The sequence below is a fragment of the Sinocyclocheilus anshuiensis genome, unplaced genomic scaffold, assembly GCF_001515605.1.
Source record: "Sinocyclocheilus anshuiensis isolate Anshui unplaced genomic scaffold, SAMN03320099.WGS_v1.1 scaffold1280, whole genome shotgun sequence".
In the NCBI taxonomy this organism is placed as follows: domain Eukaryota; kingdom Metazoa; phylum Chordata; class Actinopteri; order Cypriniformes; family Cyprinidae; genus Sinocyclocheilus; species Sinocyclocheilus anshuiensis.
The window spans coordinates 188,022-214,775 of NW_015546075.1; the positions used below are offsets into that span (position 1 = coordinate 188,022).

General features: G+C 37.9%; 1 protein-coding gene across 1 annotated transcript in view; it reads left to right on the top strand.

Moving 5' to 3' along the window:
* Window positions 1–4,896: 4,896 nt before the first annotated feature.
* LOC107699870 (transformation/transcription domain-associated protein-like) overlaps window positions 4,897–26,754 on the top strand; it is an 89,179-nt gene continuing 67,321 nt past the window's right edge. The window contains 23 exon segments of the mRNA XM_016501281.1: window positions 4,897–4,993; window positions 5,644–5,824; window positions 5,904–5,953; window positions 6,034–6,144; window positions 6,241–6,345; window positions 6,914–6,997; window positions 7,100–7,156; window positions 7,242–7,367; window positions 8,640–8,717; window positions 9,368–9,456; window positions 9,576–9,672; window positions 9,777–9,915; window positions 10,281–10,359; window positions 14,219–14,453; window positions 14,602–14,932; window positions 16,120–16,217; window positions 16,428–16,622; window positions 16,748–16,939; window positions 19,276–19,441; window positions 19,722–19,978; window positions 20,061–20,261; window positions 23,949–24,100; window positions 25,471–25,670. Of these exon segments, the coding sequence (XP_016356767.1) occupies window positions 5,725–5,824; window positions 5,904–5,953; window positions 6,034–6,144; window positions 6,241–6,345; window positions 6,914–6,997; window positions 7,100–7,156; window positions 7,242–7,367; window positions 8,640–8,717; window positions 9,368–9,456; window positions 9,576–9,672; window positions 9,777–9,915; window positions 10,281–10,359; window positions 14,219–14,453; window positions 14,602–14,932; window positions 16,120–16,217; window positions 16,428–16,622; window positions 16,748–16,939; window positions 19,276–19,441; window positions 19,722–19,978; window positions 20,061–20,261; window positions 23,949–24,100; window positions 25,471–25,670 (3,142 nt within the window). The 5' untranslated portion in view covers window positions 4,897–4,993; window positions 5,644–5,724.

Below are 26,754 nucleotides of genomic sequence, written 5' to 3' on the forward strand. Positions count from 1 at the left end.
AAAAAAAATATCAACGCTGGTTTACGTAACTAAAAGTGGTGTGTCTTTGGACCAGGGCAGAGATTTCACAGGATCATTTCCAGATTGTGGCTATTCACCAGAGCTAGCCACTGCAGAGAAAACTGATGCCGGGAGCAGCACAAGCGTATTGCTGAGCCTGGCAGAACTTTGACACCTCCTCCCCACTGCTGGGAAGAACGCACTGTCAAAGGGACAACACACAATCAACAGTAGAATGTGTCCTTTTAAATGGATCCAAATGTTCATACTTGACAATCACACTGTTAAAAAAAAGGTGAAATTTGGCAGATGTGGATGCAACAACTTTACATTAAAATGTAGGTTTGGTTTTAAGGAACGAACTTAAATTTACAGTAAAAGAAACATATATGTGACCCTGGACCACAAAACCAGTCTTAAGTCGCTTGGGTATATTTGTAGCAATAACCAAAAAAACACTGTATGGGTCAAAATCGATTTTTATTTTATGCCAAAAATCATTAGGATATTAAGTAAAGATCATGTTCCATGAAGAAATTTTGTAAAAATTTCCTACCGTAAATATATAAAAACGTAATTTTTGATTAGTAATATGCATTGCTAAGAACTTAATTTGGACAACTTTAAAGGTGATTTTCTCAATATTTAGATTTTTTTGCACCCTCAGATTCCAGATTTTCAAATAGTTGTATCTCGGCCAAATATTGTCCTATCCTAACAAACCATACATCAAAGGAAAGCTTATTTATTCAGCTTTCATGTGATGTACAAATCTAAATTTTAAAAAATTGACCCTTATGACTGGTTTTGTGGTCCAGGGTCACATATTTCATTAACTGATACTAAACTATTGAAGTATTATAATGACTAAATATGACTAAGACTAAGATACTAAAATCTGTTTTTAACCTTTATAATAACTGACAATCACCATACCAATACGAAGATGCATGATGTCAAGCACACAAATACAAACACCATCATGCTAACACATTAAGTAACACTTTACAATAAGGTTCCATCTGTTAACATTAGTTAGGTACATTAATTAGCATGAACTAACAATGAAAAATACTTCTAAATCATTTATTAATCTTAGTTAATGTTAATTCCAAAATTTACTAATGCATTATTAAAATTAAAAGTTGTGTCTGTTAATATTAATGGACCTGAGCTGAACTAACAGTGAATATTTGTATATTTTTATTAACTAACGTTAACAAATAATTAAAAATACTGTAACAAATATATTGCTTGTTGTTAGGTTAATATTAGTTATTGCATTAACTAGCGTTAACCAGTGGCACTTAACTAGCATTAACCATTAGCACTTGGCACTATTGTAAAGTGTTACAATTTGATAAGATGTAACATAAAACATAAAATGTTTCTGATAACAAAAGCTTGCGAAGAAACAAAGTTATTTCAATGAAAACCCATCAAATGTGAAATGTCACGAGGAATTCTGAAATTTTCATTTATGTTTTTTTTTTTACACTGTAAATTTTTCGTTCTTTTTCAGTTCCAAAAACTGTACAGTATTTTATTTATTGTTAACCAATTAATGGATTTTCACTGTAGCATTTTCACAGTCTTTTACAGTTAAAATTGTAGAGACCTTCTTAAGTGGCATATAATGGAAATAATATAAAAGCCAGTCATAAAAGAGAATGTTATTAATGTTGAGATCATCTGTGCATATTCTTAGAGTGATGTTAGGTATAATGGGCCACTAGCAATACCAATGTCATTAGTTCTATTCCCGGGAATTCATGAACTGATACAATGTAGAATACCCTGAATTCAGTGAGATTTGTAAAATGTCCTACTTATTTTATCTATGGAAATTAATTTTGTTAGATTTGGACAACAAGATTTTGATTTTGTCAGATTTGGATTTTGTTAATAGTAAAACAGTCCTGATCCTGGATGCTCTACAATACTGCAGAAAAATGCTGATGATGAAATTTATGTCAAACACACTGTGCACATACCCTAATGCATAGAAAATAAACTATAGCCTACTTTGGGCTTTGGTGCAACTGATTTCTAATTGGAAATAGGTGGATTACAGGTTCATAGGGAATGACTTTTCTGTCATGATGCACTAGAAGTGTGGCATGGATTACAGCATGTGTTTACTGCAGTGCTTTGCCTGTAAACTGCAAGAAATACAGCACACCCAGTCCAGTACCAGAATCTGTTTCACAGATTATTCACTGAATAAACTCACAGAATGCATCAGAGCGGATACTAAATCAATCAGTGACTCACTACTGCAAGTTACATTATCATAATTTCTTTAATATATCCATGCTCTAACTTGCAGTGCCACCAAGAATACAATAATATATTTGGTCTTTATTTGTATATAACAATTGGCTTATGAGGCCTGTTTGCTCTAAAAAATAATATATGATCTTTTTACCTGTATGCCTCACAGTCATGCTTTGTTTAAGGTTATCATGAAAGCGAACAAATGTATTTTCTTTTTTCATATTTCGCTCAAAAAAGTTTTTGGTGGGTCTCAAGATTGATTATACCTCTCTGGGTGATCCCACAATGAAAAGGTTTGGGAACCTTTGGGAACTCTTCTAGTGGACAAGTTTCAACTCATCAGATCATTAGCAGAGTGCACATGAACTAAACTGGACTTATCAGGTAAGGGACACATCCAAAATGTGCAGTGCTGAGGGCTCTCCATAGGACCACTGCTCTAGATGATTTACTCAGAAGTAGCCTGATATCACACGAATACACTGTACAAAAATACAACTGATGAAGTATAATCAATAAAAACATTAGTCATTGCCCATGAATAGAGCACTTATGACTAATAACATCTCATACAAGTGTGTTTATGAGAGATGTAAAAGCCAGTGAATAAACAAGGCCTTTCACAAAACATATCGAAATGAGTTGATGCACTCTGTAGAGAAAATGCTGTCCAGATATTATACTATGGGCCTGATACCCTACACTCATTAAACTGAAAAGATGAGAGCTCTGTGTACAGCAGAGACACATTTGTGCTGTGAACCTGTGACCCTTTTTTATAAAAGAATGTGAGTCATCAGGTGTTCAGTGAACATCTCTGTGCTCTCACAGCCTCACCCTGAGAATATTCTTTAAATTTCCTAATCTCTTTCTTTACATCAGAAACTTACAATAAGGATGCATTGTCATTTTTAAAATGAAATAAAAATCTGTTTTCTAAATGCAAGATATATATGTGAGTGAGTGATTAATCAATGCAAGTTTCATTTTTAAAATATTTGTTTGGACCTCATCATTTTTAATCAAAATGTCTCGATTTTTTTAATCAAAAAGCTGTTTCACTCAGATGTATGTCAAAAAAGATCCATCACTACTTCTGTTTTATCACTTAAGACTTTAATATTTAGACTGGTGTACAAAACAATCAGTCCTAGGTTCCCTTTTTTCTAAACAGTGTGTAAGAACGGAAATGGACTCTATTCACAAACTATGATCACACGTTTACACAGTTTTTTATATTTTGATTTTTAAAAATTAAATGTCACTTTATAATACCTTGTGTTTTATTACCTTGGCATTAAATTACAGAAAACTGGTTAACGCTGGTGTGTGAGTGTTTCTTATACAACGGCTGAAGGAGTGACAACAAATTTGACATATTTCTTTTTTCTGACCAACCCTTAGAACCTCGGAAATGTAAAAAGGGTTCATTTTCATTACTTTATTGCATTACATTGCAACTTTTCTTTTTTCAATTCATGTAAAACTATCACATTAATCAGTTCACATGTTCAGTGGGAGACAGGAATCTGTTCCTCCTTTTATGCTCCCAGCCCAGCAGAGGGCCTATTGAAATGATAATGTAACCTTTCACCATCTGGGCTGTTGAAGCTCTACCAGGATTACATCTGATACCACTGCTGGGATTGTACTTAATTAGTATACATGGAAATAGACAGATATTTCAAAATGACACAAAACTTTAAAAAATAATAATACAAAAGTTGACATTCATTATATAAAATAATTAGTCTCAACATGCTGTATACCGCTTTCATTGTCATGTAATTTATAGATAGGCTAGTAACATATCTGACTGTCATCATTACATTACATGAGAAAATATTAAACCAAGTGGCATTTATCAGAATGAAAGTATGATATTATTATGTTTTATATGTTGTCCTTTTGCGATTAATAGGCCTGTTACACCATAAATTTCGATGAGAATCCAGCTTTTCTGTCACCTACTTCTAATAAAACTCCCCCAAGTGGTCACATATGTACTTGCATGTTATTTGTCATTTGATATAGGCTATTTACTCAGCATCCTTATTATTATCACAATCATTATGGATCCAGTAAAAAGCGCACATCAATGCAGCTGATCTATGAAACATTTTAGTGTCGTTTACACATTAGTGTTATTTATAAACCTGATCCAACACAAACGTTGGGAAAAAAATATAAACAAATGTAGTATTTATAAATCGCGCTAAATCGATTATTAAAATACAATGTTGTATACTGGGGTGCAATAAAGTTACATTAAACGCTTAATATACTAGCTTAAATGAAAACTGTAAAGACCATCGTTTTCGATGGTCTTCGCACGCCTGCGCTCTGTTGGTATCCGTCCGCGTGGAACTATATTGCTGTCTAAATTTGAAAATCACTGCTTAGGACACAGCACGGGCACCCAGTTTCACTGGAGGAAGACTAGTATAAAAGCATAAAATCAGCAGGTTACGGTTTACAAGGTATAACTATTTATACAATTAGCAAACAACACAACGGCGGACTGATTTCAGCCCTTTCCACTCAATTTCATTCGGTGTAGCGGAAGTTCATTTACAACTCCTTCCGGTCCCCTTGCTGGTAAGTTGGTGCTGTATTTTTGCGAGTGATTTTGTAATTTATATGCATATTGAGTGCAGAAGTTCCTTATTAGCTTTTGTATGAAAGACAACAGCCTTAGATATGTGCACTAATTGATGTAAAAAGTGCAACTCCTGAGTTCTGCATGTGAATAATGACATGGTGTGGGTTAGCAGCCGGCTAGTCAGTTAGCGACAGTAGGCTCTTCTGTGAATGGCCTGGTCTGCTGCCAGCTTACGCGATACTGTTATAAGCACATGTAAATCCTTTTCGTGAAACGCAAAGTCTCTGTGTTAAAGGAAGCTTTGTGATAGAGGGGTTAATTTAGGTTTTAATATTAGCACTTTGGTTTGAGCGCATCATATCATGTCAATGAGCGTGACTGCAGTAGGCGTGCGTGTTGTTGCAGTTTGGCGCGCCCACCGCTTCCCTAAACTAGACGTGAACTTATAAAACTGTCTGCATAAAACACTTTGTAAGTAATTGTGCCGGATGCGATTTTGATTTATTTGTGATTATTCTTGTTGTGTGCAATTGACATTTGGTGTAAATGCAATGGCAAGTCACGTTTATATGTATAGCGCTTTATGCAAAACAGATTTGACATGTAATATAATGTAAATACCATGTTACGTGAATATGGTTATAATTCAGTACCACTGCATCTGTCAAAATACCATGGTAGTACCATCTGATACGATACTGTACATGTTTGTGAAAGGCTGAACACTAATATTGACGTTTCCCCTTATGGTTACTCTCCTTCAGATGACATGAACTTCTATTGAGACGAGCGCAGACACTAGTCTGCCCTTATTCAGTGCAATCCTGTCTGTCCCGGCCGCCACCATGTCTTTCGTGCCCACCCCAAGCCCCACTGTGGTGGATCAGACCACGCTTATGAAGAAATACCTGCAGCTTGTGGCGGCGCTCACTGACAACAACACACGTGAGTGTAAAAAGTTGCACTGTTAGTTGAAAGCGTTGTCTCTGCTTACTGGTGTGTTTCTCTTTCGTTTAAACATCAGCGGATGAGACCAAACTGAAAATGATGCAGGAAGTCAGTGAGAATTTTGAGGTGAGCCCTTATATTTTGTTTATAAAAAACTTGAAATGAAAGATGCTTCCTCATTAATTCATGTTAATCCTATTCCACAGAATGTCACATCCTCGCCACAGTATTCTACTTTCTTGGAGCACATCATCCCTCGTTTCCTAACGTTTCTGCAGGATGGAGAAGTGCAGTTCCTTCAAGAGAAACCAACACAGGTGTGCTTTAGTAAAAATCATATTGCATATTGTCTTTATTAAGGCCTCATTCCTGACATTTAAATAAACATGAGGTGTCTTTAACTCTTTTTATAGCAATTAAGAAAACTTGTCCTGGAGATCATCCACCGAATCCCAACTAATGAACATCTCCGGACTCATTCCAAGAACATCCTTTCTGTCATGTTCCGCTTCCTTGAGGTCAACTTTCTTTACCTGAATGCCAAGCTTATTCTAATGTAAAGAGCCAATAAAATAGCTGTAGAATTCTCATTTTATAGCGCATTTTTGGGCAAATATTTGTATATGTAACTACATGCAAGAGGGACAGCAGAGACACAATGATGAGAGCGATGTACTTTAGTCCAGAGAATGGTACCGTGTGTAAGATTTTGTGTGTGTGTGAGAACTGTAAAGTACTAATGAGCTTGGGCGCTGAAAGTAACACTGATAAGATCTAAGTGTCCAAATGCTGATCTGTGTGAATTCTTACTTGATCGTTTTGTCTTAACAACAAACAAAAAAATTGTGGTAATATAAGGGGAATAAATTACATGAAAATAGAAAACAGTTATTTTAAGTCTCTTACAAAGGAATCAGCAGGTATATTAAATAATTTATTTTACAAATGTAATGCATCATCTTGTGTGTGTGTGTGTGTGTGTGTGTGTGTGTGTGTGTGCGTGCGTGCGTGCGTGCGTGCGTGCGTGAGTGTGTGTATATTTTATATTTAAATAATAGCTCTTTGCCTCTGTGCTTCATCATTTAGATTGAAAGTGAGGAGAATGTGCTCATTTGTTTACGGATCATCATTGAACTGCATAAACAGTTTCGCCCGCTGATCTCTCAAGAGGTGAGATGCAGCCTTCTGGCACTCTGTGATGTTGACTAGCATTTGCGTTTCCTATGTTTCAATAAATGTTATTAACTAACATCTTCCTTCCAACTCTTACAGATTCATCATTTTTTGGACTTTGTGAAGCAAATTTACAAAGAACTGCCTAAAGTAGTGGTAAGGTTTTTTCACAAAAAATGGGTTTAAAGTATACGTTTGTGTTAAAGTATGTGTTTTCTGAACCTATGTCTCTGTCTGTCAGACGAGGTACTTTGAGAATCCTCAGGTTATAGCAGAAAACACAGTGCCTTCTCCAGAAATGGTGGGCATGATCACCTCAGTATTGGTGAAAACCGCACCGGAGCGTGAGGACAGCGAGACCCGGACGGTCAGTACCAACTCCAGCAGACCTGTGCAAAATCCTCATTAGCTGATTAGTTTTGACAAATATGATCAGCAGGAACACAATGATGAGAGCGATGTGCTGTAGTCCAGAGAATGGTACTGTGTGTAAGATTGTGTGTCTGCATGTGTGTTTGTGTGTGAGTGAACTGTAAAGTACCAATAAGTCTGGACGCTGAAAGTAAAACTGATAAGATCTGAGTGTCCAAATGCTGATCTGTGTGTCTTAATGAATAAAATCTGGCAATATTCTAGTAGTAGTTGTAGCTTAATGTTATTATGGTATAATTCTTTGATCTTGCTAACACATTCATGAGTAACACCTGTATTGCATGATCTGATCACAGTTGATCAGCCGCTTTACACATGGTAGTAGCACATCAGTGTGTAAATGTATATTGCTAAAGCAGAATTGTTTTTTTTTTCCAATTTATTCAATTGGATGATTATTTTTATTTAAAACTTGCTCATAAATGGCAAAACCCTATTTTGTGCAGTGATTGACAGGCAGGTAAGTGGTTTTTCACTGCTGTCTTGGATACATTAAGATGGTTAGAGTTTACTGTGACCACCACAATATGTGACCCTGGACCACAAAACCAGTCTTAAGTGTCAATTTTTTCAAAAGATGTATGGTTTGTTAGGATAGGACAATATTTGGCCGAGATACAACTATTTGAAAATCTGGAATCTGAGGGTGCAAAAAAATCTAAATACTGAGAAAATTGCCTTTAAAGTTGTCCAAATGATGTTCGTAGCAATGCATATTACTAATCAAAAATTAAGTTTTGATATATTTACGGTAGGACATTGACAAAATATCTTCATGGAACATGATCTTTACTTAATATCCTAATGATTTTTGGCATAAAATAAAAATCTATAATTTTGACCCATACAATGTATTTTTGGCTATTGCTACAAATATACCCCAGCGACTTAAGACTGGTTTTGTGCTCCAGGGTCACATATGTGCATTCAGTCACAAAACTTTTTTTTTTCCTCTTTGTGGACTTTACTTTCCAAGAGTTTTCCAATGCAAATGACATTTACTTTATGTAGACACTAGAGGGCACCCAATTCCTGCTTATGCTCATTCTTGCTTAAGAGGTGCTGAAATGCAGTTGCTTATAGTTTTTTTTTTTTTTTAAATTTCAACACAAAAAGCAAATCCATATGGGTGCCAAAACAGAAAGTTTTATGGTGACAACTTGTTCAGTCTCTCAGTGGCCTCATCCATCTCCTCTTTGTCCTCCAGCATACCATAATCCCCCGGGGATCGCTGTCACTCAAAGTGTTGGCAGAGCTGCCCATCATCGTCGTACTCATGTATCAGGTGAGAGCCCATAAAAATACTCATTCAGTATTGACTTTATGCCAGCCATCCTCTTTTTAAAAGGACACGTCCCTCATTTAGACATTTGGCTCGTTTATAAAAGGTGCCGTCAATCAACTGAAACCCATACTTTATAGCTAAATCAATTGTTTTCTCAAACCTGCTACTCTTATCAAAATGATTGTTGTGATTAGATGTTTTTGCCTTTGTCATTATGAGTTTTAATTGTAAAGGCAATCAGTTTTGAGTCAGAAAATGACAGTCCGCAGCTGTTAGGAAGCTACGATCAAACAAAACACAGCTTTTGTTTCACCTTCTCTGCATGTTATCATTATACATTTGACCAGCAGGTGTACTTCTTTTTTTTCGGCTTAAAATATAGCAGCCACAAATATCACGATACTGCTTTCAGAAGTATGCCATGAAAATGTTCTCAAATCCTCAGGTTTTATGATTTGTTTTTAAAATTCTTGTATTTATTGGTGGAATTTGCCTTTGAGTCAGACTCTAAAGTTCTGTTTTGAATCCATGAATCTTATAAATGGTGTAAAATGTTATGCAACAATGTTTCAAGCAGGGGTCTACTTTCTTTCTGTCGCCCCGCTGTTATTTGATGCACTAATTGCTTTCCTGTATGGCATTTTTCCTAGCTGTACAAACTGAGCATTCACAACGTGGTGTCGGATTTTGTGCCTCTTATCATGAACACCATCATGCTGCAGGTGTCTCCGCAGGCTCGGTCAGTGAACTCTCGCGTCTCGTTGAGCGGGTGGTATTACATCACCGCTAATGCATTTCATAGATGCAGTTTAACACATAGTGACGTTTAATACTTTTCCTGGTTTCTGTCCGTGACAGGCAACACAAACTGTTCAACAAGGAGCTGTATGCAGATTTTATCGCCGCACAGATCAAGACCTTGTCATTCCTCGCTTACATTATCCGGATCTACCAGGTAGAGTGGCATCATAGCTCAACCACCTGTTTATTAAACTTTTCTAAACTTGTTTTAATACTCATGCAGTGACTAATGTGGCAATGTGAAACGTTGTGTGTCAGGACTTGGTTGGGAAGTACTCCCAGCAGATGGTGAAGGGGATGCTGCAGCTGCTGTCTAACTGCCCCCCTGAGACTGCTCACCTGCGGAAAGAGCTCCTGATCGCTGCCAAGCACATCCTCACCACCGATCTACGCAGCCGTGAGTCATCCACTGCTAAACACTTTGCAGATTGTTGGCAGATATTCCCAAATAAGATATGCAAAGCGTTCGCTATTGTAGGAGCGCTCGCATCTGGTGTTAATTACTCCGCTGAGCTTCATGGGGTACCGCTTTGATATGTAACGGCTGCATTCTCTTTGAGCTTCACCTCTCAATCAATAGCATTTGAGAGAGGAATCTGATACACTCTTCATTAATCCTGTAGAGAAGGTTAAATGAATCGATGAGAAACCCTGACTGTTGAGCTCTGGCATTGATGTATCTCATGGTTCATGGGCCCCTGATCTGTTTCGGTGGGCTTCAGAGCCTGCGATGGCATCTGATAAAGTCTGTTTGTGTTGCAGAATTCGTTCCATGCATGGACAAGCTTTTCGACGAGTCAGTACTCATTGGCTCAGGATACACTGCGAGAGAGACGCTGAGGTAAGAATGCAGATTAACCCTCTCTAAACCAATATTATGTTTCAAGTATAAGCAGTCTGTGCAATTTGCAGGGCACACATTTAACCCACAAAGCTTAGTAAGCTGCCTACCTAGGCAGCATTGCAAGGCATTGCAGATCCGCTCATGAGGCTAAGTGTCTTTTTAAAAAGTAGGGAGCACAGTTTATGACTCATTTTGGCCAAATTCTAAGGTAGGATACATGCTGTGCTCTGCAGAGAAGGCAATCCCAAAATGCATTTCAACAAGCAAATTAAAAAAGTATGTTGGCAAATAATATGCTTTTTTTTTTTTAACCACTTACAACATAAAACCAAATGCACGAAGCTCGGCACTTTCAACAATAGAAGGATACATGCATTGAGAAAAGAGAGAGGAAATAACAAATTAATAAAACCAAACTTATAAGACTGGAGCATAATGATATACCATACCTCAAAGTATTACAATTATATTATCAAGATATAGAGTCCAGATATTTTGAAAAGATTCCGTTGACGAATGGCAAAGCGATATGTTGATTATAAATAAACATGTATTTATTATTGAAATTGTAATATTAGAGATGTTTATTAAAAATATTAGCTGATAGATATAAGCTGATAATTATTTTCGTGTTATGGATGGAATTATTAATTAAATCAGTTGTTTTAAATGCTACAAGTAATTTACAGTGGCATGATGATGATGATTGTAAAGGTAAATGTAAAAACAGAGAACATGAGCATACACAAATTAAATGTCCAATATCGTCCAATATGATAACTAAAAATAAATCCGATAACAGCTGGCAATCAATGGTAATACCGACACATCGTTTCATTCATTTAAGCAGAATTTAATGTTAATGTCAAAATTCCTAAACATATTTACATACGCAAACACTGATCACATTTTGAATAAGTCAAAACTATAATGCAGCAAGACCAAATTGTAAGTAACAGAAATGATTAATTCATTGCTTAGGCTGGGTCTTCAGGCTATGCAGTCTGTTAGTTCACCTCACCTCCCGGGCCCGAGTTGTTCATCCTTATGTCACATCACATCCCCATAGGTTAAAGCTATGCAGTCTTTAATGAAACAGAAATAATTAGTTCACCTTCCAAGTCTTTGGGTTCGAGTCGTTCGTTCATCACGTGACAGTCCCATTGGTATAAGGCTATGCAGTCTGTGCCGGAAACAGAAATGAAGACTCCGAAGATGAGCTAATCATTTCTGGATCCTGTACAGAACCTATAGGATGTTGCACATGTGCGGTCAACACAGAATGAACGAATCACTCTCTGTGACAACTCATCGTTCCTGAGTCATATTAAAGATTTGTTAAAAATGAACAAATCGTTCAAGAACGACCCATCACTATCATGCATCCTCTTGAAAAATTAAGTTAATGTCCAGTATTTAAGCGTGCTTTGTTTTGTTCTTAACAAAACATTAAAACTATTAAGCAACATATTGTTAGCTTGGCAACAAAATGTTGTGAGAAGCACTTTTTATATGTAGAGGGTAGGGCTGGGCGGTATATCGAGTTTGTACGATATATCGATATTTTCTTTATAAGCGATTCAATATGAGGCAATACCGTTTATATCGATATACAGTAGTTTGATATGAGCGCATCTGAAAATATAGCGGAGGACACAGACTGAGCTGCTGCGGAGAAAATGCATAATCCAATTTGTTCTAAACATGTGACAAGCTTCATATTAAGGTCTTTAAAAACTGGTAAGACATAGTTTATAGTTTAGTTTTGCATATTAGTTTAAGCGGCTTGGCCCGTCATTTGCTCTGACTGAAAGGCTGCGTGTTCCGCTGACAGAGACACTAGGCTACTCGCGCTGTTTAGTGTGTTTGAGATGTGCTGTCTTCCTGAATGCATAACTTACATTTCACATGTTTAGTCTCCATCTGTAAATGTTAGAAAGTCATGGAAATATTTCCATTTTTCTGTCAGAAGTGCATGAGCCTTCTGCTTTGGGATTCTCCGCTAAACTTCACAGACTTCACTTCAGTGAACGAGCGCCGCCGCATGCATGCGCGCCAAACAGACAGAGCTCAATTAAATAGGAGCGCAATAATTCTGACTAAAATATACATTTCGCTGAAATATTTGTAGTTTGTAGTTTGACAATAAATGTGACATGTACAATTTTAAACCTACAAGTAAGTCTATTTTTATGATAGCACTGACTGTAAAGTGACTGTAATGGGGTAATCAAAATAGCCTAACACAACTCTGTGCTTTTGTTCTCATTTATTTTCATTTTTAGTTTATAGTGAATTTAACTTCTGCTTTAAAAGCCTTATTTTTGTTTACAGATTGCAATGTTACAATGTTAGAATGAAATGTGATTTTAACCCTTTTTTGCACATAATATAAAGGCTTACATGGTTACATTCACTTTATTTGTTTTCATAGCCTTTAATATGTATTGTTTTGTTGGACAACATTGGGCGGTAAGTGAAATATATATATTAAATACAGACTTTTAAAATCCAAATAGAAAAACGAAAATAGCGAGATATATACCGTATATCGCAAATCGGCCAAAAAATACAGAGATATGAATTTTTGCCCATATTGCCCAGCCCTAGTACAGGGTTACAAGCCAGTCACTTATAAGGTTCTATTTCTTTTCGGTTGCTCTCTTAGAAGGCAGCTGACCATGTAGACAGCAAGGTAGCTGACTAGGTTCTGGAGTGGAGCCAGCCATAATAATAAAGTGTTAATTTTATTGTCATTTTTCAGTGTGGCTAGGGGCCACAATCTTTTTCCTTCTAAGTTTCTTTGGAGAAAAAAAAAGTTAGATTTCATCAAGTGCAACATATCAGAATTGATTGTTAATGGTGCGTGACTGAGCTGAGTTGCCCCACTGGGCAGAAGAGATCCAGGTGCCCGTCTTCATGTGCCAGGCTGTCCTGGCATTGCCCCCACTGTCTGTCTCCCTGCCCCAGATGTCATATGCCTGCCAACACCACCCCTCTTTCATCCACGGCTTCCATCAGCCTTCAGCAGGCAAATTTGGCAGGACTCAAAATCTGTCAAAGCCATTAGTGTCGTTTATTCTGAAACTTTGCCTGAAATCCCCCTAGTATCGACCCAAGATATTATTATTAGCCAGGGTTGAGAGCTATTTGTTCTTTGAGGGTTGGTTTTGATCAATTTCAGGCTGGGAATTCCACACCACAACAGTAGGGATGTCTGTAACAAGTCAATAGCACTATAAAATGAAAATAAAATGATGTTACACTATTGTTTAAAAGTTTGGGGTCAGTAAGATTTTTGAAACTAATACTTTTCTTCAGCAAGAATGCATTAAATTGATCAAAAGTGTCAGTAAAGACATTTATATTGTTACAGAAGATTTCTGTTTCAAATAAATGTTCTTTTGAGCATTTTCAACTGTGAAAATGCTAAAAATCTTTTGAATGGTAGTGTACATCTCTGCATGAGCAAATGTAGTTAAACATGGCCGTTTTGGTGAAGGGTTAAACAGTCACTTGTGTCTCATGCAAACAGGCAGGCCAATAATGGAGATTACCATGGTATCGAAATTGCTACTGAGAATCGTGAAATTGTACTAATATTGGTATCAACTGTTGAAGTTTCAGTTTTGTCACAACCCTAAAGGTGATGATACAAGGGGCAACTTTTTTGAGCAATGTTGCTTGGGCACAGCAAATTTCAATCTGGATACTTTAGATCAGTCGTGTGTCTCACCTGGTTGCCCGTTGACGGCAACATTGCTCAAAAAGTTTCCCCGTGTATCATCACCTTAACAGAACTCCTCTAGAAAGCTTAGATTCTGTTGTCTAACAGTGAAGTCTCTTGATGTTTCAGGCCCTTGGCATACAGCACACTAGCAGACTTGGTGCACCATGTTAGACAGAACCTCCCGTTGACGGACCTCTCCCTGGCTGTGCAACTGTTCGCTAAGAATATTGACGATGAGTCCCTCCCCAGCAGTATCCAAACCATGTCCTGTAAGCTGTTGCTAAACCTTGTAGACTGCATCCGATCAAAGAGCGAACAGGAGAACGGAAACGGCAGAGACATTCTCATGAGAATGCTGGAGGTGAGGTAGACTGGCACATTAGCCCGTGTAAACTACGTTGTGATTGTAATAACAATGGGCTACAAGATGCCACTGACTGGCCATATGTAAATGCATTTGTAAAGCACAAAAATATTGGTCTGACATTATATGATTTCTATATTCTCAGGTGTTTGTGTTGAAGTTCCACACCATTGCACGGTACCAGCTGGTATCTATCTTTAAGAAGTGCAAGCCCCAATCAGAGATGGGTGTGGTGGACACAGGGGCGTTACCAGGAGTCCCAGCCACCCCTACTGTAACTACACCCGCCTTACCTCCACCTGCACCCCCAACACCTGTCACCCCTGCACCACCACCGGCCACACCTTTTGATAGACCTGGGGACAAGGAGGACAAACAGACCTTCCAGGTGTCCGACTGTCGCAGTCTGGTGAAGACTCTTGTGTGTGGAGTGAAAACTATCACATGGGGCATCACTTCTTGTAAAGCTCCTGGAGGTGAGATGGATGAACTTTTACTTGGCTTTAGATTGGGCCAAATCATTTAATGTTGGTTCTGTTTAACATTTTCTTTTTGTCTGGTCTGTTGAAGTTTGTGAAGCCTGTCAAAGTCATTAAAGGGCTACCTCTGCTCCGCATTCCCATTTGAATATTCTCACCTTGGTATTAGTGGTCGACCGATATATCGCCAAGGCCGATATTTGGCATTTTTTAAATATCGGCATCGGCCGATAAGTTTTCCTGTTTGGCTGATGCGTTCGAGGTGGGACTTTTATTTTGACGGCGCGACAGACATTTATTTTGACGGCGCTGAGAACAGCAGCGCCTGAGCACACAGTGCTTACATTCTCCTTCTTGTTCGCTGTGGTTGTTCAGTTTTGTCTAATATGGATTATCTAATACGTATGTCTAATAATCAGATAGAACGGTTAAACAAAGGAATTAAAATGTATACAAAGTATTATAACGATTGCTTTTATATTATTAGTAATAGAAAGGCAAACATTATAATACTTTCTTATTTGCCGTCAGCATTCAGCAAATACGCATTTATATAATTTAAACAAATCTTTGAATGTCTAATAAACATCTAATTTCAAAAACCTTGCAAACTTCGTCGGATCCAGTTGTGAGATCTTGTGAAGTGTGCATTTGTATTCTGCATGATCGCGTGTTCTCTGCGTGACGGTCGATCCGTGAGAATTGAATGTGGACAGGAGGAGATTTCAGCTTCACTGGAGACGCGCGATAGACAAACTTTAAACTCGTGATTTTAAATTATGCTGCTCTTTATGCATTTGCCCTCTGTCATATTCATGTCATTTTCGCTGTGTGCTGTATGTAAAATGAGTGTTACCTTGGCTTTATTTGAAAAAAATATGATTAATGCACACAAACTTCCCAGAATACTGAGTGCCCTGTTGGTTACAGTGTTTACTTCCTTTTTAATTATATTTTTATTAAATATTTATTTGTGAAAAATACTTTGTCATCTAAAGTATAAGGACGTTTATTTAACACATTAATTTTTTAAATAAATTTTCAAATGATTTCAAATTTCTTAAATATGAATTAAAATAAATAAAATTATATCGGCCATCGGCCACCCTGCTTTCCAAGATATCGGCATCGGCTGTCAAAAAAACAATATCGGTCGACCACTACTTCGTATTGTTGTATTACAGAGGCACAGTTCATTCCCAACAAGCAGCTCCAGCCCAAAGAAACACAGATCTACATCAAGCTGGTGAAATATGCCATGCAGGCCTTGGACATCTACCAGGTACGACCGTCCACTGATTAGTGCAGATTACCACACCAAAACACAAATCCTTACACGAAGTCGTAAGACCAGAATGGCTGATGTGTGTAAAACTGGAAGTCCTATTATGTTGCCACATCTCAGTACGTAAAAACGAATTTTATCCAAGCGCATGTGATACTGAGAGCTGAAGTTTACAGCTTATCACAGAGCCAACCCCCTTTTGGCTAGGTACAGATTGCCGGCAATGGGCAGACGTACGTTCGTGTGGCTAACTGTCAGACGGTGCGGATGAAGGAGGAGAAGGAGGTTTTAGAGCACTTCGCCGGAGTCTTCACCATGATGAACCCTCTCACTTTTAAAGAGATCTTCCAGACCACTGTTCCATACCTGGTGGAACGCATTTCCAAAAACTACGCCCTACAGGTAATGATGGAGAAATCAATAAAACAATGCAGTTTTTTTCACCGCAGGATTGACTTGACATTTAATTTTTTTTTATACAAAATTATTGATTGTTGATATGACATGGCTGTTCAATTCTTCAACAGATTGTGGCAAATTCCTTCCTGGCCAACCTGACCACCTCTGCACTGTTTGCCACCATTTTGGTGGAGTATCTGTTGGAGCGTCTGCCTGAGATGGGCTCCAATGTAGAGTTATCAAACCTGTATCTCAAACTCTTCAAACTGGTCTTTGGCTCAGTGTCTCTCTTTGCTGCTGAAAATGAGCAAATGCTCAAGGTGAGTGTTGTCTTATGCACATGCAGGTTTATGAAGCAAATTGTGGCCTCTTTTGTCTTTTAGTTGGCTAAGATGCTTATTTAGAGTATTGAGTAGGTAATACCCAATTTTTTCAGAGCAATTGGACAGAGGAATCGCTCACACCCTCCGAGCTCTGATGACACTGTGCTGTCTAACACCGTGTTTCCCAACCTTTTTTTAGTCGCGGCACCCTTTGGAAATTTGAACAAACTTGTGGCACCCTACAAAATTAATTTTGTCACAATCCTCTGCGCCAGTAACCGTGCTGCATTAATTTTAATGCGTTCTGTCAGCTCCTCTGATGAGAAATGACACTTGTGCCTCAGATTGACAGGAAAGACCAAAGTGAAGGTCACTGTGAATTAGTGGAAAGAAAGAGGCTTCTATATCTCACTTCCCATCGATCCTGTTGCCCACTGAAATTATCCTCTTATATTCGGTGTCACTGTCTTTTTTTAGCTAATGGTTGAAGTTAACTCATCATTTCACACACGCTATACTACCATTCAAAAGTTTAAAATTAATCATTTTTACTTGATACCTATATAGCAAGGACGCATTAAATTTAACAAAAGTGACAGTAACGACTTTTTACACTGTTCTAAAGGATTTCTATTTTAAATAAATGCTGTTCATTTGAACTATTTATACAGCAACACATCCTGAATTTTTTTTTTATCATGGTATCTACAAATTAGGGCTGGACAATAATTCAATATCAATATGCATCACGATATAATTTTTTTTCAATAACAGTGATATGATTTTTAAACACATTTTCGATATTTCGATATACATTACCAGTGTTTCCCATACATTGATTTATTTGTGGCGTTTGACTTCCTTGAACATGGAACATGAAACATGAGCACTGCACTTTCAAAATCAAAACGCGTCGCAGGTGTTTTATATGAATGTATCGCTGAAGGGAACCGACTGTCTTCAGAAAAGTTTCGATGGCATTTTTATTTTATCTGATAAAGTAGCGTTCTATGCGGAGCTGCTTTGTTTACAGCCATTACTGGGGAAACCGCTAGTTCTACCGCTCTCAATGCGCCTCCTGCTGGCAGACAATCAGTTTGCATTTTCAATAATAAGCCCGTCTCAGCAACGTTTTTGTTGTTGCTCAATTTTTTTTGTTTTCTGCAGCAACTCAGAGCACTTTTCATACTCTTTATCCTGGCTGAAGCACATTTTCCAATCTATAAGAATAATCAGCCTACACTACCAGTCAAAGGTTTAGAAATTAATACTTTTATTTAGCAAGGATGCTTTAACTTGATCAAAAGTGATGATAAAGACATTTATAATGTTACAAAAGATTTCTATTGCAGATAAATGCTGTTCTTCTGAACCTTCTATTCATCAATGAAACCTGAAAAAATTCTACGCTGTTTTCAACATAATAATAAATGTTTTTGAGCAGCAAATCAGAATATTAGAATGATTTCTGAAGGACCATGTGACTGGAGTAATGATGCTAAAAATTGAGCTTTGAAATCACAGGAATAAATTATATTTTAAAATATTTCCAAATAGAAAACAGTTATTTTACATTTTTTTTATATTTCAAAATGTTAATGTTTTTGCTGTATTTTGGATCAAATAAATGCAGGCTTGGCGAGCAGAAGAGAAATGTAATAGTTTTATAGGAAGAGTTTTCATAGACTTGGCAAATAAAATTTTCATAAGTTTGTAGGTACAGACATCTGTTGTAGGTGTTCTTGGCAGTTTTTATGAGGCTTTTTAAAATAGTGTTCATATTGATATCGGAATTATATCGTATTGACTGAAATTAAAAAATATATCGTGATATAAATTTCGGCCATATCGTCCAGCCCTACTACAAATTAAGCAGCACAACTGCTTTCGACATTGATAATAGGAAGAGAAATTTCATGAGCACCAAATCAGCATATTAGAATTATTTCTAAAGGATCATATCACACTGGAGTAATGGCTTCTGAATTTTCATAATATAAATTTTTTTTTTTACTGTATTTTTGATCAAATAAATGTAGTCTTGGTTAGCATGAGACTCATTTAAAAAAAAAAAACATACTGACTCCAAACTTGAATGGTAGTGTAATTGTCTGTCAAATCCATGTATAGTAAAATATAATTATATTATATTATATATATATAATGTATATTCTTTTTTTTAATATAAGTATAAAATTCTCAAGATTCCCAAATATATGCCAATCAATCAGCCTGGCTAATATATCAGTATATGACTTTTGCTCACTTATTCAGTTATTCAGTAAAAGTTTATATTTTTCTTCTCAACAATGTACTGAATCTCTCTTTCACAGCCTCACCTTCATAAAATAGTCAATAGTTCCATGGAGCTGGCTCAGTCTGCTAAGGAGCCCTATAATTACTTCCTGTTGCTGAGAGCCCTGTTCCGCTCTATAGGAGGGGGCAGCCATGACCTCTTATACCAGGAGTTTCTGCCTTTGCTGCCTAATTTACTGCAAGGTGAGTGAGATCACTAACCATAGCAGTTCCTCAGAACAGTGGTTCTTAACTGGTGGCTCACAACCCAAAGTGGCTTTTAGGTCTCTTCTAAATGGGTCGTAGTGTAGGTAAATGTAAGAACAAAATAGGTACAGCTAACCATATAATGCACTGTGGGGGTAGCAAAATAAATGAGTATCAACTCTTCTCATATTTTCTGTTGTTGACAACAAACCAAAAGCAGTTTTATGTCACCATGAAAACACCAGCTTGAGTATTGATTATTTGTGGCATCTCTTAGGTTTGAACATGCTGCAGAGTGGACTCCATAAGCAGCACATGAAGGATCTGTTTGTGGAGCTGTGTCTCACTGTCCCTGTGCGACTGAGCTCTCTTTTGCCCTACCTGCCCATGCTCATGGACCCACTGGTGTCTGCACTCAACGGTTCCCAGACTCTGGTCAGCCAGGGCCTGCGCACACTGGAGCTCTGTGTGGACAACCTGCAGCCTGACTTCCTCTATGACCACATCCAGCCAGTCCGAGCTGAACTGATGCAGGTACAACCTCTGACCTTTCACTTTACACCTGACTGAGGCCTGATGAATGGTTCAAATGTTTTCTTAATGCGTTTTTAAACAGGCGTTGTGGCGAACGCTCCGTAACCCTGCGGAGACCATCTCCCATGTTGCTTACCGGGTACTGGGCAAGTTTGGAGGAAGTAACCGAAAAATGCTGAAGGAGTCGCAGAAGCTGCAGTATGTGGTGACTGAGGTTCAAGGCCCCAGCATCAAGGCAGAGTTCACAGACTGCAAAGCCTCCATTCAGCTTCCCATGGAAAAGGTGATGCTTATATCATTCTCATAGAAGCAGCATCTTATTGTAATGTCAATGCATGATATATGTAGTACCTTGTAGTACTGCACAATATATTGGAATAAAACCGATACTGCAGTAGTGTTGTCAAAAGACCAGGTACCTTGGTACCAAGTCGGTACTAAAAATATGAAAACGTTACGGTCCCATGTTTTTTAAAGTACCGGTGGTACCGAGTACCCGGTCAACCCGGTTCTTTATGCGCTATCCGAAAGGTGCGCAGATGCGCTCTCTTCATAAAAGCACTGAGTCGTGGCAATATCAAAAGGAGGAAACACACCAAATTAACAAAAAACTTTAAAGTCAGACACCCAGATCAAATTAAAGAGTTCAAGCAGGTAAGTTTCATTTGAACACTTATTTGATTACAGCCATTACTGGGGAAACCGCTATCTCTCCTGCTCTACAAGCGCCTCCTGCTGGCAGAGAATGATTTTGCATATATATGCCGCCACAAATAGAGTGCAAGTCTGGGGGAAACACCGCTTCTGTTATGAATATTATTCAATATTTTAATTTGAATGTCGGATTGAAATGAACATTGGTGTTATTAGAGTAGTTAATCGTTAGCATAAGCGCAGCTAACGCTAATATAATGAGCATTAGAATGAAGTTTCTTTATTAACTATTTAATGCTCCTATAACTTTTATTAGGGTAAAAAAAAAAAACAGGAGGACATGATGATATTTACTATTTTTACACACCAGAGACATTTAAATGAATTGTGAATCTAAAATGTGCGTGTTAGAGAATGTACAAATGGTTAACATTGTTTGTGTCATATCAGTCAGAAAAGCAGTTCTGGGCTTTTTTTAAAAACTAAATTAGTTGTTATTCTTGGCTGAATAACTCTAGAAGGTTTTCAAAAGCCCTTTAAAATTAAATATGTACACAGTTTGGATTAAATGAAAGTATAGTCAAATTTTTTAATTAGCATGTTTTTGTTTTGCTTTGGTACCGAAATTGGTACCGAGAACCGTGGATTTTCACTGGTATTGGTACCGAATACTGAAATTTTGGTACCGTGACAACACTATACTGCAGTATGATTAAATATATTCTCTGCAGGTTTCAGAATGAATGGTGGCACTATGTTCATTTATGTGTGTACATTACATTACATTTGCACATTTAAGTGAACACAGTGCCAGCCTTCACTCTGAGACAATAATTTATTTGGTAAAAAATGCTGAAATAAAAAGCTTGATAGTTTAACGTATGAAAATTAAGAAATTAAATTGTAAATATTAGTTTTGTACTTTTAAAGTTGTACTATGAAGTAAAATTATGTTACAGTATAATTTATAATAGCATTATTACATTCTTATTTTAGCATTATTTCTTATTTTGTTTACTTGTAGTAATCACAAAAAAAATCACAAATGTATTATATTTATATCGCATTGATTGGGTAAAAAACGTTTGTTACCTATGAAAATTCAAATAGAAAGATTTTTTTTTTTCAAGTTTTTGGATTTAAGATAATTTTTCAGCCTTTAAAAATAATGAAAGTTAAAGTACGGTCAAGTTTTGAAATGTCAAAAAAGCACTAAAAAAGATCCATATGAGTATTCCAAAACCATACAACAGATCAAAATTCAAGTGTGGCTTCAGAAGACTTTTCAGCAGGATATCCAGTTTTACTTCATTTTAAGGAAAAGTGTGGCTAGTACATTCTTCAACATTTTGTCCTTTAAGCTTCAAATGACATTTTCATTTATGTTTCAGTTATTCCTTTGGTATAACTGAATAGGAAGCAATAAGAAATTGCTATTCATAATTAATAGCGCCTTTTCGGTGCTTTTGAAAGATTCAGGTTGAGTTTGAGGTTGATTTAGAGATGAATCCACTTGTGTTGGTTGTCTTTAAGGACTCTCGGAGAGCCATAAGAGGTTATATTATGTTTTTAAAAACAGTACCACTGCGGCATATGGAAACACCACTTTCTGGCTTGCTTGAGAGCAATCTCAACAAACAGTAACAAATCCACTTCCTCTTATATGTCAATTTGCTCTCAATATATGTGTGAAAGGGGGTGGGGAGGTTCAGGGGTTGGAAGACGGATTCTCGTCATATAATGAATCCTTTTCAAAGCATAGTGTGTGCAGAAAGGCATCGTCTTCCCCAGGTAATTAAATAGATCATCAGGCTGTAAGCTGTGCTCATCTCTTCCCTCCTGCCCACCCCCCCTTTAATCAATCTCTCCCTGCTGTGCAGACGGGATTATTTACTCCAGCTAATGGCCCTTCCTGCTGCTCATCACTGCTTGGGAAAACACAAACTGTCATTTCTGTAATTGTGTTCACTCCACAAAGATGAATGCTACGACCATTGCGCCATCACTGCTTAATTTCGTTTGCATGCGCCCTGTGGTTGCCGCAGGCGGCAGCTGCTGTTTGCAGCCGCCCGGAGTCCAGCGATGTGTTTGGATCGAGACAGACAACAACTCATTCTGTCCCCCATAGGACCGGCCTTCACTCTCAAAGCATGCACACTTGTTTCAATATGTGTAAGTATTTCCAAGTGCAGTTTGATTTGGACACCAGCCAAACTGATCTGTCTTCTCGTTTAATATGAATCAGTTCTTCGTTCCTCCTCTTCAGGAACCCAGACGGTTGTAAATGAGATCTAATGCTGCGTACTTCAAGAACATTTTCTGTGAAACTTCAATATAGAAAGTCAGAGACAGATTGCACTCCCGCCAGCACTGATGGTCTCTCTTGCTTGATTAATTTTGCCCATATTTATCTGATTTACAAGCATCATGATTATTAAACGAAGTTGAAACATTCAGACATGGTGTCAGAGTCCCTCACAAGGGGTTCCTATACTCATGTTCTCAATCCTGCTGAGGAGGAGCAATGTGAGAAAAACTCATGCTTATATATGGAACACACACACATTTTTAGGGGCCAGGCCTCCACTGTAGAGGCCTTGAGCTTTTGAAAAATGACAGTTGTAATTAGACATAATGACATGGAAGGACCTCTTGGGAATAGAACATGTGTACAAGGCTATGTGACATTTATAATAATGTCTCTACAAGGCAGGAACAGCTCAGGACCCTGAGGAATTGTAAAACAGTGCTGTACTGCCAGGTACAACCCTCTTTTTCTCAGCCCGTGTGCCATTTATTTCACCTTTTTCAAGAGCACATAAGTATTAAGAGCTGGTTTGGGCTTTTTTTCTCTTGAAATGACCTGCGTGGCTGTCAGTGGTCATGCTGTCTTTGGCGATAATTCATTCAGACAGCCCTTTCTGTGGCGAACTGCCTTCTCTATCCTTGAATCTTACTAATTAGCTCATCTTCTCCCTCGACATGTCTTGCCACTTTAGCTTGTCTCTTTATAATTTAAGGGTTTAAGAGGCTTCTAATCACTGCAGAATGTTTTAATGTATGATGGGTCTTTAAGTGTCATCACAGAAAATTTTACTCAAGCGAGGGAGATCAGTGTCGTATAAATGTGCAACATAACTTGAATAAAAATGATGTGTGAGGCATGCAATCATATGCAATTTTGTGATAAGGTTTTTATCACTTTAACTAGTCAAATCTTTGGGTTGTTAATGTGAGGCGTTAAGCTGTTTAATGTTATTTTTGATGCACGCATTTGGTCAACTAACATTAAATGTTGTTCTCCTTATGTATCTAGGCTATAGAGACTGCACTGGATTGCCTGAAGAGTGCCAATACTGAGCCGTATTACAGACGACAGGCCTGGGAGGTGATCAAATGCTTCCTGGTAGCCATGACCAGCCTGGAGGACAACAAGCATGCCCTTTACCAGCTTCTCGCCCATCCCAAGTAAGACAACCACTTAATGCATTGGCATTTGTGTAAAGAGCTATTCAAAATCTCAGGCCAATTATTTACATTTGGTGTGAAAGGCGTGACACTATTAGCTCAAGTGCTTGTTTTGGGATGCAACAAGTACTTAAGTATTCATAAAGGCTATAATTATCTGATAAAATGTTCACAACACAGCCTGAGCTACTGTGGGAAAAGTGCATGAAAAGTTATCCAAAACGAGAATGTTTTATTTATGTAATTGCTGTTGAGTTGAAAACTTATACTTAGTTTTAGTTTCCTTTTTTAGTCATTTTTAATTTAGTGATTTTAGCTTTAAATTTGAAAGCAGTTTTAAAATGTTTTCTTTTTTGCACATAATATACAGTACAGAATATTCTACATAGATGCATCCACAGGGTATTTTTTTTAATAGACCTTAATTTATATAAATTAAAAATACAGAAAATAAATTTGGCTTTTTAAAAACCCTATTAATCGGGGGAATAATTGACAGATCATTCGTTTATCAAAATAGCCATTAGTTGCAGCACTGTTCCTGTGTGCTCTGAGGCTGCACATGCCTCTGCATTTTTCACTGTTTTTGCTATGTTTGCAGCTCCTCTGGGCCTCATCCAGCCTGGCCGCCACTGTCTACAGTGTTCAAAGGGCTAATTACTCAGAGCTGTTTCTACTGGCTGGGCAGGAGGGTCACATAACAGAGTCATTGATCTCCACGCTGAGGCTAATTGACTGTACTTTATCTGTTTACCCAAAAGCCAGTCGTACGGGCCCCTTCTGAAATAACCGACTGCTAGTTATATGGAAAGAGAGCCGCTGCTGCTGTCAGATGTCTTGATTCACGAAATCTTCTCTCCCTCTTTCAGTGTGGCACAGTGCGCTGGTCATCATGAAAGGGGCCTTTTTCAGGAGGCGGAATGCCCTCTTAATATCGCAAATGCCAGGCCGGATAATTGAGTCCCATTCAAGTGGCAGCATTATAAATTTGAATTGATTTGACTGCTCTCTTCGGCTCAGCCCTCTCCCTAAGCCAAGCCTTTTAAATAGCGATAATGAAATGGAGCGATCCATCACCACTGCTACCGGCTTTGGCATTATAGAACACAAGCTTGAGGAAGGATAAAACACTCACTCCATCACTGTGCTGCTATCAGCTGGGATAAATAACCAAACACGAGACAAAATGTCAGCCAGACACAAAGCCAGACTCCCATGGGGCTGAGCTGTCCAAACACAAAAAGCCTTTTATACTCGGTAATCAAATCAAATCGCCTGATTGGGTTATTCAACCTCAGGCGCATGTAATGGAGTGAGTTCATGGATGCCATGCGAATTATGGGCTAAATCCCTTTGCTGGTTTTCAACAGCTTCACAGAGAAGTGGATCCCTAACGTGATCATCTCCCACCGGTACAAAGCCCAGGACACCCCAGCACGCAGGACGTTCGAGCAGGCCCTGACGGGGGCGTTCATGTCTGCGGTCATCAAGGATCTCAGGCCCAGCGCTCTTCCTTTCGTTGCCAGCTTGATCCGCCATTACACCATGGTGGCAGTGGCTCAGCAGTGCGGTGAGGAATCTTTCTGCCTCTGTGTTAATGTCATCTATATTGAAGTTCAGTCTTAACATAACTTGAAGTGTTCACCCAGGCAATGTTTACTGTTTATTAGGGGTGGAACGGTACACAGATGTCACGGTTCGATACGATTTCGGTACAACAGGAAAAAAAACCCAAATCTACTATGCTCGGTTTCTTTTCATTTATTTTCAACAGACAGTAGTACAAATTAAAATTTTTCCACCTAGACGTGAAAATACTAAATATTATTACATTGTTATATTTATAAAATCTGCAGTACATATAGGCCTATACATACAAGGAATAAATTCTTGAAATATATTTGATTTAGTTTACAGATAAACAAGGGAACAAAACTGCGACACGTAACGTAGCCTATATACGCTGAGTTTCAGTTCATTTTTGTGACAGGCTTAATTTGTTCACAGAAAGGAAACTCAAATGGCAGAAAGCGACATTACAAAAGCACAATGTTTTGTTTTCATTGTGAGTGTACACAAATAAAAGCAGACCTTTATACAGTGATGCATTATTAATAAAGTCAATAAGTGTTTAAAGTTGATTCTGCTGGTATAACACAGCACTACGGACGCCCCCTTCTGGATTGGGGTGAATTGCCTGTATTCGTTGTAAGGCCTCATGCACCGAACCGAGATGTCCGTACCGTGATGGTTCGCTACGAATACATGTATCGTTCCACCCCTACTGTTTATATATTAACAGGGATTTAGGTTAACTGTGCTATGATGGGTAGGTATTTAATATTAGTAAGGTATCTAGAGCTAATGCATTATTACTGTTATTTTTCCACTTATTATCGTGAATGAATATAATGTAGGGCTGCACGATAAATCGCATGCGATATTTAATGCGCATCTTGTCAGAAAGCCGGTTCTGTAATCAGCGGTAAATCTCCATCACGTGCGTGCGTGCACGCAAAAAATCGCGCGAATATGAACCTGGTTTTGCGCAGCTCGTCAGTGAACAACGGCTCTGTGTAGTTAATGCCGCTCAATGTGAAAGCACGCACGTGATGGAGATTTACCGCTGATTACAGAACCGGCTTTCCGCCAAG